The 14,204-nt window shown below is 39.8% G+C and overlaps 1 protein-coding gene across 4 annotated transcripts in view; it reads right to left on the bottom strand.

Moving 5' to 3' along the window:
* The window catches only part of Dyrk2 (Dual-specificity tyrosine phosphorylation-regulated kinase 2), a 127,334-nt gene that overhangs the window by 74,699 nt on the left and 38,431 nt on the right, over positions 1–14,204 (bottom strand). For all 4 annotated transcript variants that reach the window (XM_065238374.1, XM_065238375.1, XM_065238376.1 and 1 more), the window contains exon 2: positions 13,946–14,183. In XM_065238374.1, the coding sequence (XP_065094446.1) occupies positions 13,946–14,183 (238 nt within the window). The remainder of the gene's footprint in view (positions 1–13,945; positions 14,184–14,204) is intronic.

Here is a 14,204-nt window from a genome sequence, read left to right as displayed (position 1 = left end):
CATTAGAGTACTGCAGTATGAAAATTGAATAGAAGTTGAAAATGAGCGAAGGGCCATTAATGCGACAGTTTTTTAAGATCGACGCACATTTTGCCTAACCCGTACGATGTACGTGGGGACTCGAAGTATGTCTCCAAATACACAGGCAAAAATGTGCGTCCCTCGTTTTGCTCATAAACTGATTGCGGCTGTGGAATAGTTCTAGCGACGTTTTCATCACTACCTAAAGCCCCACGTTGCGAGAGCATTTCCAGTCGATGGTGTGTTATAATGCAGTTCTTCTTTACCCAACTATTGTGTTGCTCCTCTCGTCATGACCAACGTGATCATCTCAGAGAGAAGGCAGTAGGGTGGTTGTTGCGTGCTGTACCATCATCAGCATTGTTGACGGCTACTCTCTGAGATGATCACGTTGGTCATGACGAGAGGAGCAACACAATAGTTGGGTAAAGAAGAACTGCATTATAACACACCATCGACTGGAAATGCTCTCGCAACGTGGGGCTTAAGGTAGTGATGAAAACGTCGCTAGAACTATTCCACAGCCGCAGTCAGTTTATGAGCAAAAAGAGGGACGCACATTTTTGCCTGTGGACTTGGAGACATACTTCAAGTCCCCGCGTACATCGTACGGGTTAGGCAAAATGTGCGTCGATCTTAAAAAACTGTCGCATTAATGGCCCTTCGCTCATTTTCAACTTCTATTCAATTTTCATAGTGCCGTACTCTAACGGAACTATCCACCTACCCTCTTCTAAAGATCATTCTCTAGCTAATAAATCATCACACTAAAGCTTCATGTTAGCATTTCCAACCAACTCAGACTTCTTTAGTTTGTTTTATGTGATTTGCTGCATTAAGGGTACTAATAGCGTCTTATTAACTGCCTCTTTCTCTTGAGCCCACTCTAGAACCTATGTTTCGTATTTAGATCTATAAGTGAACTGCTGGTATGAGTTTCTCTGATATATTAAATTAGAGGATGTTCCTTAATATACAGTCAAACAGCACGTAATGCTTTGAACAACTTCAATGACAGTTGTCCAGCTCCAATTTTATTTACAACAATCCAATGCCTACGATATTGTGCCGAAGATGTGCCGATGGATGTGTCCAAGCTGTGCCGAATATAATTTTGGCACAATGTGCTAAATAACCCTAATTGGTATTAAGATACCTACTTTGTGAATTTAAATCCAGTTTTCTCTGTGCGTGCTTCAAAAAATCTAACTAGACGTATGTTTTCAGGAAGGTCTATTCAATAAAATCCAAGCCTAATATTCGAAGGAAGGAGCCAAAATATATCTTGGCTAAAAATTAAAACCAGATTTCTATGAAAATACGTACTTTTTCAACTTGGCAGGACAGAAAATTAACACAACAGAAAATTCTATGAAAATACGTTCTTATGTGAATTTAAACTCGGTTTTCTCAAAAATTAAAATATTCAACCCTCACGTATGGATTCAGAAAATTCTATTCTATATAATACAAGCCCGGTTTTAAAACTCCAGCCAAAATTCAGTTCGACAAAAATAAAATTTCTATGATACTACCTACTTTTGTGAATAACCAAGATCGTCCTTCACGTATGGATTCAGCAATTTCCATTCTTTAAAATCCAAGCACAAACTCCAAACAATAGAACCGAAATTCAACCTGGCTTCAATAAAAAAAAAATCTACCATCACGTATTAAAACACGAAAGTCTATTTGCAAATTCTAATTCTAGCTCTACATTTCACACCATTCCATAGGATATTCAAAGAAACTCTTGCACAATCCACCTCCAATCATAATCCTCGGACCAGCCTGCACAGTTCAAAAAAGTAGTGTAAATTTCTGTTCAATATGATGCACATAAATGGAGCGTCACTTATCATATACGTTTACATTATATATCATGTAAAGTTCTGACACATTTCATGCAATGTAGCAAATGTTGTATACAAAAGCCCATCTTTGTAAACAACATTTTTTGCAAGTTGCTCGGTTGCGTAAAATGAAATACAAGTCTACGTGAATGAATGTTTACATCACAATTAAAACTGAGAATTTTTATCTGTGTGCCATTCGCCTAATAACGAAAAGAATGCTAACAAGGGGTACTCAACTCTGCACATCTTAATCTGTACCGAATATTTTATCTGTGTCAAAAGCTGTGCCCAGTATTGTGCCGAATGTGCCGAACTGTGTAAATCAAGCTGTCGGTCTCAGTATCCCATGAGTTTGGCAACCCTGCAACCTGACTTTTGAGATCATTTGTTTACCTTGTCAAGTGAAACATTAAACGTGCTATTTGTGTGCATACGAGGATAATCACTGTGCCTGTCCTGTTTACAAGTAAAGTAAGCATCAAATAAAATGCACGTGAGTCTTTTTTTTTTTGTAGAACATTCATTCCTCTTGGATCAATGGTGCCAAACGAACGAGAAGATTGACAAGCGCTACTTTGTAGAAGAGACTGTTAGTCTAAAGTTTCAATTTCAGGTCAAAACATATCCTTCCAACTAAATCTGAATTTTGGAACACTGTGCAGTGTGCTACGATGTGCTTCGGCACAGTGTGCAGAGTTGATTACCCCTTGGATGCTGATTAAAAAAAAAAACACTTTGGAATGCATTTCACCAGGTCACTTGCGTTTGCTTTTGCTCTTAAGTACTTTTCTAGAACTATGCAATCGAGTGACACATTGTTTCGAGCAAAAACGTGATGAAGAAATCAATTCCAGATATAGGGGAAATGGCTCTAATGTTAGCATATGGATCTAAGATTGGTCCATCGCTAAAAATCTGCTATTTATCAATTTTATTTTATGGGACGGTACTAATGGATATTTTTGGTCACTACTGAAAATTTAGTCGATTGCTGAATTGATGTATGGACCCAAATTAGGGGCATTTAGTTCGACATTGCATCCATTTCCCCTATGAAACGGAAATTTTGACACTCGGAAATTGTTCACGTCCGTACAGAAACAGAGCACATTTTACTTACAAAAAGTTCTTTTTTCCCTTGATTTGTTTTCCGTCGATCATGTTTTCCGTGCTGAACACCAATGCTACCGATGCCAGGGAGACAGCTCCCACACCTGGACCCTACCTATCGACCCATCAACTCATGAACCAACGGCTTTACTTCCCTTCCGAAGGGCTCATAACTATCAACAAGAAGAGCTTGGAGCCAGAGTTCGATGTGGTAGATATTATATCAGTAACGCACCACGTTGCCTCCCTTAGCTCAACCGGTAAAGGTGCAATTACAAAGCAAGACCATGCTAGAGCCGACTGGTTTCAATTCCCGGTCCGGTCTAGGAATTTTTCGGGTTGTAAAATGTATCAACTTCCCTGGGCATAGAGTGTGATTGTACTTGCCACACAATTACATATACGAATGCAAAAATGGTACAGGCAACGAAAGCTCTCAATTAATAAAACTGTGGAAGTGCATCTAGAACGTTAAGTTGAGAGTACGCAATAAGCTAATATGCGATAATCAATAAGCTTAAAATGCGAAGAATAAGAAAAAGAAGAAGAAGTTTGTTTTCACTATTTGGCCTGGAACTGATTAATTGGCAAAAAATGGTTTAAGTAAAAAAAAGGTTCGAATTTTGAGTATACCTATAGAGTTCATCCCTTGCAGCAATGACGACAATGACTAGAAGCCCGTCGTCTACGACTGAGAAATGAAGATGAGCCTCCAGCCAGTCTGAGCAAATAAGTTACAAAAAGACGATAAAAATGACATGACACGCAACATGTTCCTTTACAACATGCTCTGCCTTTGGACATATTCACCGTTTCTTGGGGGTAGTGCCTATTTGGGTAGAAAATGTTGCGGCGAACAGCACCGACCAAGGCGTCATCCACAAATGATGTAAGAGGATAGAGGGTGGAGGGGGCTTCTCAACATTTATTAAAGAAATGAACATGTAGTGTACATGATTAGTAAACATTGCCTGCAGCTTGCGTCACTTTTTCTCCAGTGAGTGAACTCAAATCCATCCGTCCACTTGTCTATGGGTGAATGGGGTAGGGGGAGGGGGTTTGAAATTTCCATACATAAGATTTAATAGTAAGAAGAAAATTATTTGATCTTAACTGATTTTATAACAAACAACCTGAGCTTACATTAAATGACCGCTTGAAAAAGTTATCAATTTATCTTAAAAGGTTCTAAACGATTTTCTAAAAATTTATAAATCTTACTTACATTTTAAGGAGAGATAGGTGGGTAACTGAAAATCATACAGTTTCTTACAAGGAGAGAGAAGGGATATAATAATCACTCAAAAAACCTTTACATAATTTGTGAATGAACTCCGAGCAGTGAAAATCCCTCCGGCCACGTGGGTAGCTTCCATCACCTGTGTCTATATTCAACATGCATAGGTTTTCCATTTTCGGCAATATATTCAATCCTGAACCGATGAAAATAATTGAATTGAATTGACAGAATTGAAATAAAAAATCGAATAAAGTCAGCCTTCATGACTGACGAAGAAACGATAAGGAAGAAGTGCTCCCTGTGGATTTTCTACCTCCCCAAGTGGAAATACAAATTCTGACTTCCTGTTGTCTTCTGACTGCGGTTGCAGCAATGAAAAAGGCGAATGAGGAAATGTAATCAGATGAAAAATGCGGATTTTCCCCGCGAGTCAGACTGTTTCATTTCTGGATCCACCCAAACAGGGAATCTAAAGTTTTCGTGTTTCTAGAATTGCTGTGAACTGCGACAACGACAGCCCTCGACGTGGTAAGTCGAACCGAAGCCCCGAGTTTGGCAGTAAAGTAACTGCAGGAAATGCGGATGGTCTAGACAGGAAAGTGAGTTTTGCTTCTGGGTGGGCTTGGCTAGAGTTATGAATGCTCGTAATGAACTGCCATCCAGTGAAGGAGAAATTGTGAAGAGTAAGTTAAGAATCTGGTTTAATCGTCCTATTCAGCATCAAGCACCGCGTAAGGTACATTCATAATTATGGATCAGCTAATAACAATTATGGATCAGTCAGTCAAGCGTGTGAATCAAAAGTGAAGTGAAGTGATCCATAATTAATCATATTTTCGAGCAATTCTCGGACGGCCTTCTACCAGCGATTTAAAAAAAAAACGAGCTTAGCATAAATAAGGCTCTGTGGCAAGGTTCTAGAAGGAACAATATCAAAATATGGTTCCACGACAAAGTTTGAGTGCTAAGGAACGTATTTTTAAACTACTCGAATGATATGATCCATTGTGGGTGATTCATAATTGTAGGTTCACTGTACTCCAGAGAGAAGTGTATCCGGATATTTGAAAGCAAATTCAGAAAGAAAGCACACAGCCAAAGGAAATTAGCAACAAACATGCAAGTGCCTTTAAACGAATTTGAATCAGGCTATGAAGATGTATCTGCGATATCGAAATATGCATAAATCGCTGATTGCCTGAAATTTCCACAAGCTCAACAAACACCCACCCCGATTGCACAATTGCCTTCGACGTCACATAAATCAAAATTTATGCCTTACCAGCTAAATCCAATTATGAAGCACCAGGTGAAGGGAAAAGCAAAAATGCGCACTCCCTTGTCTGTCACATGGATCGGTCATGTCTGTGTCTTTCCAAGGTACTATGCTGTTGTAACCTATGGAATGGGATAACAACCGATTGTCCTCCTGACAACAACGTGGTTTGGCTCTTCTTCCACGTAATTCAACGAAAATTCGCTTCGATCAGCAAACGGTAACGCTTGTTCTTCCTATGTAAGGTAGGACCCAGTCACGTGTACAAACATACAATACTATTTACCTCTCCGACGGTGTGGTCGATCTATTGGTCGGTTGGTCGGTACCGGGAACGATTCAACTAAAAATAATTTACAATCAAATAATACCCACAATCCACTCCCGCCACACGATTCCTCCAGCTGGTGGTTCCAGAAGCGAGCATTTCTGGGGAACATTTTCCAAAACGTGATCTGTCGTCGATGTTGGGAAAAAGTTTTACCGTAGCTGAAAATCGGTGTCTTATGACATTGTAGTGGCGAAGGACAGCGTGGAAAGAAGTCAAAATCTCACGTTGCAATGCAGTGGTCCTGACAGCCGAGGCCTATTCGGAATGGATAAATCTGGCTGCAGTTGTCTGTTGTGCGGTTTGCATGTAGTCCTTTGCACTTGGCTGTGATAGTTGGTGTGCCATGTGCCAACCACGAATCGGATAAGGATTACCAACTTGTGATTCCTTTTTTTTTGTTAGTATCAATGCAGCACAATGTGAGGCCTAATTTGTTAAGTATTTACCAAGCAAGTATGACAAGGATTCAAGGGGAAATGTGATCAGTTGATGGGTTATTTCCACTGCAACGTGATACAGTTCTTGATGGCTTCAAAAAAGTATGAATCATGAGTTGTTCCTTGCAAATCACACACGGTGTGTTAGCTAGTATAATGTAAATAGGGGAATTTACGTATTCTCGGCAACCTAAGCAGCGACCTTCTTTCTATAGCCTTTTTCTCTAAGGAACGCACACATATGCAGTATTGGTTTGTTTACATTCTTTTGCTGCCAGCTGCTCTAACAATTTCAGTCGAAAGAATAGTCAAAAACTGTTTTGAAACGCTTTTACAAAGCTCCAATATTCTCTAGTGAGAGCGAGTATTGTCGGCAACCAGTTTTTCTTCGGCAACCGTTCCATTTAAACTGCATGTAAATCTGCTGTTCTATTATCGGCAACTCGAAATCAGCTACAATTTGTAGTGCGTGTGTTGCATTTCAAGAAAACCTTGCTAGATTGCTTTTTCTCAGTGGTTAAAATATAGTCAAATTGAAGCTGAAAGCATAAAGAATCGTTTGCATGCATTCAGCGAAGTGTTTTCGTAAGAAAATCCAGTGAAAATAGTGTTTCAATTTGGGTTGCCGAAAATAGTCTGTCATGCCGAAGCCGTCATTTCCCCTACGTGGATTTGGCATTTCTAAATCCGACAACCTTTGAAATTGTCCTTTGAGGCTGCTGCTGGAACTTTTCGTCGGGCGCAATTGAACGAATTTTTTTTTTCGAAATGTCGCATTCAAACATACGGAGAGAAATGAGCTCATCGAAACAAGCGCTCAAATTTACCCATATTTTGAATGAAAAAGTCTCCACCAACTGATTGCAGCATCTCTTAAAAATACGTACATAGCTTTATTAAGGTTTTCTGCCAATACAAAATAAAAAATAATTTGTATAGACAACTTTCTACGCAAGCAGAGAGAGGGTGGATTTTCATGCAAATCACAGATGCTCGAGTCTTAAATTTTAATTTTTTATCCTATTTGGCCTGGAACTGGAAAATTAAGAAAAATCGCAGATCTCTATGATTCCGTTTATTCAGACGACCATTACCAGAATCGACATGCTGATGCTCAAAGTTGTATGAAATTTAGATTAAAGAATTGGTGGGGTTGTGTACAAGATACGACCGCATGATTGACGTAGACTACGTTAAGCTGTGTAGTGAAATTCTCGTGCATTTTTCTTGATATTGATTTCAAATACACTAGAAGTAACCTATTATTTCGGTCCTATGTACATATTTTGGATTTCCTACTTAGTAAAACTTGGTAGAATTCAGGACCTCATAACAATGCGAATACAAATTCTATTACATTTGATTCCTAAATTACAATCAGATATGATTTATTCAGGTGATTCATTGAAGCGTCCAACAAGGACCGTCATGATGGCTGATATTCTCTAGGGCACAAATCTTGGATAGTTGTGACATCACTCATGAAATTGAAACTCCTTGTGTACTGCACTGCAGCAAACGTGAAGTTCCAGTTTCTTTGTTATAAGTTTTGTGAGAGCTGATATTTGTGTTCTTGAAATTTTTATGTGGTAGTGGGATTGATCAGAAACAACGTTTCCACAACGATTCAACTATCCTTTATCTACCGATTGAGCAAAAAAACTAAATATTGCTGTTTTTTTTAAAGATTTCGGTCACGTTTTGTAGGCGCACATGCATCAATTGGCATAAAGGGCGAACACGAAATTATTGCGACACATTCAACAGGATATAACTTTTTTACCATTGGGTAAAAATCAACCAAATTTTGCACACTTTCTCATTGATGTGTATTGTGTACATGCTGTCAAACTCGAAGTCGTGTTTTTCGATTCAACGAAAATGGAGGTGAACCAATGCGAGTTGAGAGAACAAATTCTTTCCAAATACCTGGAATTTCCTGACCTGTCGCACCGGCAGTTGGGAAAAATGTTGAACATTCACCATTCAGCCGTCTCCAGAGTGTTGAAGCGGTTCCAGGAGCGGTTGACGTTGGACCACGGCAAAGGAGCTGGAAGAAAACCGGGACCGGAGAACAAAAAGACGGAGGAAAGGTGAAGCGGATGATTAAAGCAAATCCCAACGTCTCAAGCCGTGATTTGGCTAAAAAGATCGGCATGTCGCAGAGCTACGTCCAGAATGCAAAGAAGAGAGCTGGACTACATACATACAAGGTACAGAACTTCCCAAACCGCGATGAGCGGCAACAATCGACGGCTAAAACTCGGGCACGGAAGCTCTACGAGAAGATGCTGACAAAATATGGCTGCTGTGTGATGGACGACGAAACGTATATAAAAGCCGATTTTAAGCAAATTCCGGGGTTGGAGTTTTTCACCGGCAAGAGCAAGTTCGATGTGGACGACAAATTTAAGAAGAAGAAAATGTCGAAGTTTGCCTCCAAATATCTCATTTGGCAGGCCATCTGCTCTTGCGGACTGAGGAGTGAGCCTTTCGTGACAAAGGGCACAGTAAATGGCGAGATCTACAAATCTGAGTGCCTCGAGAAGCACCTTTTGCCGTTCTTGCAGCAGCACGACAAAGCTCCGCTATTTTGGCCAGATTTGGCATCATGTCACTATTCTAAAAGTGTCCTGGAGTGGTATGAGGCCAATTCTGTCCATTTTGTTCCAAAGGACATGAATCCGCCAAACTGTCCGGAGCTGCACCCGGTGGAGCAGTACTGGGCAATAATGAAGCGGGAACTTCGGAAGAGCAAGAAGACAGTCAAAGACGAGAAGGACATGTTAAGAAAATGAAAAAAAAAACTGAGAAACTGGTACCGGATGACACTGTAAAGACTTTGATGGAGGGCATCAAGCGAAAATGCGTTCAATTTTACACTCAAGGCTCCATCGATTAACTTTTCTTTTGATTTTTGAAGTAAATATATGTATAAAACTACCCTAAAATTTTGGTTTGATTCTAAACATTATAAGAAAATTGGCATGACATTTTCGGTGTCGCAATAATTTCGTGTTCGCCCTTTAAGAACACGGGGAGTTTCTGTGGTGGAAAAAAATTACTTCCATATCTATCACAGATTACAAACTTCCATATCTATCACAGATTACAAATTTGACGTAACCGCGATGATCGATTTTCTCTTTTGTTAATAACTGGCTTGGATTAGAATTTCTCGGTGCATTTGCTGTTTCTTTTGTTTCTGTTACTGCACTACATTGAACAAATTTCAGATAATATTAAAGCTGAACATTGCATTAGGTCCTAAATAACATTGATCGATTCTCTTCGTCGGTTTTCTCTTTCGTTAATAACGTGAGTACATAACCGTTTCTTGTTGTGTTTGTCGTATTAGATGCTTGATAAAAGCTTCTTTTATCGATCTGTGTGCTGAAAATACCTGAGAATGTCTTCACATGGCTGAGGGACATACAAGGAGAAAGCCAACGAAGATAATCTTACCAATGTTACTTAGGACCTAATGCAATGTTCAGCTTGAATTGTTTAGCGCAGCTGTAGCAATGTAAAGAGAAAATCGATGAAGAGAATCGATCATTGCAAGTAGGCGCTTTTGAACGCTCTCTGCCGATTTTCAGTACCCATCACTGAAAAAAAAAACTCGACGGTACCTCTATTTATTCTAAGACAGAAGCATCGTAAGTCCCACCTACTTGGAGAGTTATGCAATCGAACGGCTTGCTATGCCTCACCCCCATCAACAAAAAATCCGGGATTTTATAAATCGTTCTAAATAGAGGTACGATCTGATAATTTCAGTGCTTGGTACATGTGCACATGTGCACATGTACATTTCAGTGCTGTAATCTGTGCAGGGAGATCCTTTTTTTTCACCACAAAAACACTCTGTTTTCGAATGAAAAATAATGTACGTGCGTTCACAAAATGCACGAAGTCTAAAACATAAAAAAAAACACTAATAGATAAAAGATGTACCGAGACTTAAATGGAGGGATTCCAAGCTTAAATGTTCTGGTCGCGGGATATTCACGATCAAGACCGAAATTTCGCATTAATGTTCAACCCGTTGTGTGTGTGTGCTGCTGATTTTCACTGTTACCCAATGGCAATGACGGGAACTTTCAAAAAAAAAACGTAGTAGTTGAGGGGGGAGAGGGCTTTCAGAAGTTGTGACCAGCCATGTATTAGGTATAGCAAAACACGCTACGAGGGGAAAGGGTGGTTAATTAGTCAAACAAATTCTACGTCATTTATGGATGGTCCCTAATATTACTTCCAAGGCTGTGTCCCAATGGGCGAGTTAAATTTAACTCGTGGTTAAAAGTGACAGATGATATAATGAATAACCCTGCTATCCGAGCTTGGTTATTTCTGACCGACTACAAGTTAAATTTTGGCAACCGTGACTGAGTTCTGTTTGAAAACTGATCAATTTCCGGGATTTTCGAACATTGTAAATAACTTTCGAAATGTCACGTTTCACCACGAGTTAAATTTAACTCGACCCAAGAATTATTTCTCGATTACTTTTTCAAAGGGACGTATCAGCTTTTGTAAACAACGCATTTGATCGTCGATTTGGCGTAACTGGTAGCTCACCCACGCATGCTAACATTACCATAAGATAAGGAAAAATTTCCCCTACCTGATATAGTGGTTTTCGTATGCGTGGGCGATCTATCAGTTAGGCTGAACCGCTGATAAAATGAGTTGTTTACAAAAGCTGATATGTCCTTTCGAAAAAGTAATCGAGATTTATAGAACGCGGGATCGTTATCATTCAGGCAAGGAGGATGATCCACTTCAGAGCGATTGTGCCATCGAGGCAACGGCGCTGCCAGCAGCCAGAGAACTCAAACGCTGCGCGCTTGACAGGAACCGCTGCCTTCATACTGTTGCTGCTGCTGCCTGCTCACCCGCCGCCCGAAGCGAAAATAAGTTGAGGCACAAAAGCAGTGCTCTTTTATAACTTTTCAGATTCAAACAGCACGATTTGAAACCAATTGGTACTCAATTATGACGACTGGATTTGGGGAGAACGCGAGGGAGAGCGTTTATTTCATGAAAACAGTGATAAAATTATCACTTTTTATATGTACATTTTTCAACATTATTTATGAACAATTGGAAAAGCATTTATTTTAGCAGATTTTGAGAGTATTTTCCTATCGATTGGTGTATTTGTATTTGTATTACATCTTAAAATTACAAAGTTATAAGCTTTCAAAACCTTACACCTTTTTGTGACGGTCGCTATTTTAGATTTTCCTCCAGTACCTTCCTGTAAGACGTAGTCTACGTCAAAAAAGGTTTCCAGGTCTACTTCCAGGAATTGAACATTTTCCCGGTGATTACGGATATGCAGAGGACCGTTTTCTTGCCACCTGGTTGTAGAATCTATATGATGATGGCATATTTCCTCTATGCTCATGATTGTATGCTATTTAGAAAAAAAAAAATCACGGATCTCTAGGCAGTGTCTGTTTTTATCATTTACCATCACATGCAAGGAGTATCTCTTCAAGCCAGTGTCGATGAATTGCGTTTGTTTTGAACATCTTCGTAGTTACGAAACGAGCGAAATGAACAAATGAGTTTATTATACATCAACGAATACGCGTTTGTTGATATTCACCAGTGCTCGATTATCAAACCCAAAATTGTCAAAATCAGAAGTGATCCTCAAAAGCAAAATAATCAACGACATTTTGGGCAAAATTATTATTTTGAATATTGTCGACCACACTGCCTAAATCATCGATATTATCATCAGTTCAGCTTGAGGCAATAATTTGCCGTCGACTTATGTCTAAAAACCACGTTCTTTAGCGCTATATTTGTTTAAAATGAAAATAATCATTTTGCATTTGATCCTCAATATCATCCCGACCAAGATGAAGACGAATATCAATATTTACAACAACAGAGGCGATAATGAGAATCCAGCCACGAATGAAGAAAAACAAATGTTATTTTTGATACTCAGAGGTTGCCTAGATCAAGGGAACTTGTTTATATCAAAATTCAAATTCATGCAGGTAGTTGGTCTATCTGTTAAGGTTTTCTTCATTTTCAGCTAAATTGAGTGTAGAAGAAAGGATTTTTATCAGCACTGTCTCTAGGTCTACTTTCAAGAATTGACCATTTTCCCGGTGAATCCGAATTTCCGGAGAGCCATCTCCCACGGGTTATCTCTCTACGACTGGTCAACCACATATTCAATCGGTTGCCTGTCTGTTTCGTTCGAAAGTACACACTTAGAAATAACTACTTTTACACGAGACGTAATCCATATTGGACGTAAATCATAGAACGTAAATTAACGTTTCATGTAAAATTAAGTGTCCTCAAACCAACTAGTTTCAGCTAGTCGACGAAGAGAACGTTTGATTGAATTGATTTTCACGTTTCTTTCAACTGATTCTTATGCGGGCCGCTTACATGTGTCGATTTCAGGGAATCGAAATTTACAGTATGCAAAAAAAGTTTATCCACCCCCACCAATTTACATTTTTGTTTTGTTTTTGCTGGTGAAAATCGGTTTAATTTTATTAGTGTTCCTCCATGATTTATCAATTTGTGTTTATTTATCACATTGCCATTGAAAATACGGCGTTTATATCTTTGCTTGAGATTTCATGTGATAAATTATGAAAAAGGGCAAAAAATTACGCAAAAAAAGTTTATCCACCCCCAAACGGATACTACGATTTAAGTGTGTTTTACAGAGCTTTAGTGTGTATTCTGCTACTTTCTCGAATGTAAACATTGTGTCTAGCTGTCATTTAGTGCTCTTGAAGTTTTCGTGCTCAAAATTTCAGTTTCGTGTTCAAAATTGGAAGTTATTTGTTGCAAAATGCCTAAACGATCAATATCCCAAATTTGATTATTGAACATCACAAAACTGGCAAAAGCTACCGTGATATTGCCGATATTGTCCAGCTTCACAAAGATACGGTCGCTAGAATTGTGCAGATGTACAAAAAGCGTGGTTCTATCTCACCAGCTAAGCGATCGGGGCGTCCTTCAAAGACAACTGGCCGAATTGACAGAGCTATCATGAAGAAGGCGGAGCTGGACCGGGGACTATCAGCTCCGAAAATTGCGAAACAGATTAAAAGCGAGTTTTCCATTCAACTGACATCAAAATCCGTACGAAATCGTCTTCATAAGAAAGGTCTTAATGGCAGAGTAGCTCTTAAGAAGCCATGGTTGTCTGCAAAAAATATCAAAAAAAGATTGAAGTGGGCCCAGGACCCGGTAACCCCACCGAGAACCAGTCATGTCAACATGAATCGACACGCAATTTGCACGGCACTCTTCCGGGGTTTTCCTTTCCGGCTGGCCAACCACACGTCCAATCGGGTTTTTATCTGTTCCAAATGAAAGAAGATAGCCATACCTTTCTAATGGTGGCTGCATCATTGTTGAGAACCAACCATGTCAACCATGAATCGACACGCTGATTGCACCCTTGATTCTTTAAGGAAGTTTTGATGGCTTGGAGTTCTGTCAGTTAATTTTCACCATATGCAGGACCCATCACTTTACTACCCTTCCGAAAAAAGACGTAACCTGAGTTTTAGAGTCTCGGAAACTATAAACGTTCCCAGCTGGGTACGATTTGTGTGATGGAGTCAAGCAATCCCAGGCATCCATGCAATCCCTCATCTCATAAACCACATCACTTACCACTGGGCGACAGGGGTACTGGCTTCTGTTCATTCTCGCTGGCCGCCGACGTCGACGACGACGAGTTGTTATTGCTGGAGGGGCTGAGCGGTGGCAGAGCGTTGCCGTGTGAATCGACCATGTTTGTTCTGCTGGACCTGGACGTGTTCCGTGTTCCGCATAGGCCGGCAAGATCTAGCCGGGATCCGGTTAGGTGTGATTCCCGCTCACGACGACACTTGTCGTTGTCTAGCTGGACCTGTAGAAAAAGTAGGATAAA

Source organism: Ochlerotatus camptorhynchus, unplaced genomic scaffold (genome assembly GCF_037179485.1).
Source record: "Ochlerotatus camptorhynchus isolate MF236.1 unplaced genomic scaffold, CSIRO-AGI_Acam_v1.1 ptg000768l, whole genome shotgun sequence".
In the NCBI taxonomy this organism is placed as follows: domain Eukaryota; kingdom Metazoa; phylum Arthropoda; class Insecta; order Diptera; family Culicidae; genus Ochlerotatus; species Ochlerotatus camptorhynchus.
The sequence above is the reverse complement of the archived record's forward strand: the minus strand, read 5'-3'. Positions and strand labels throughout refer to the sequence as shown.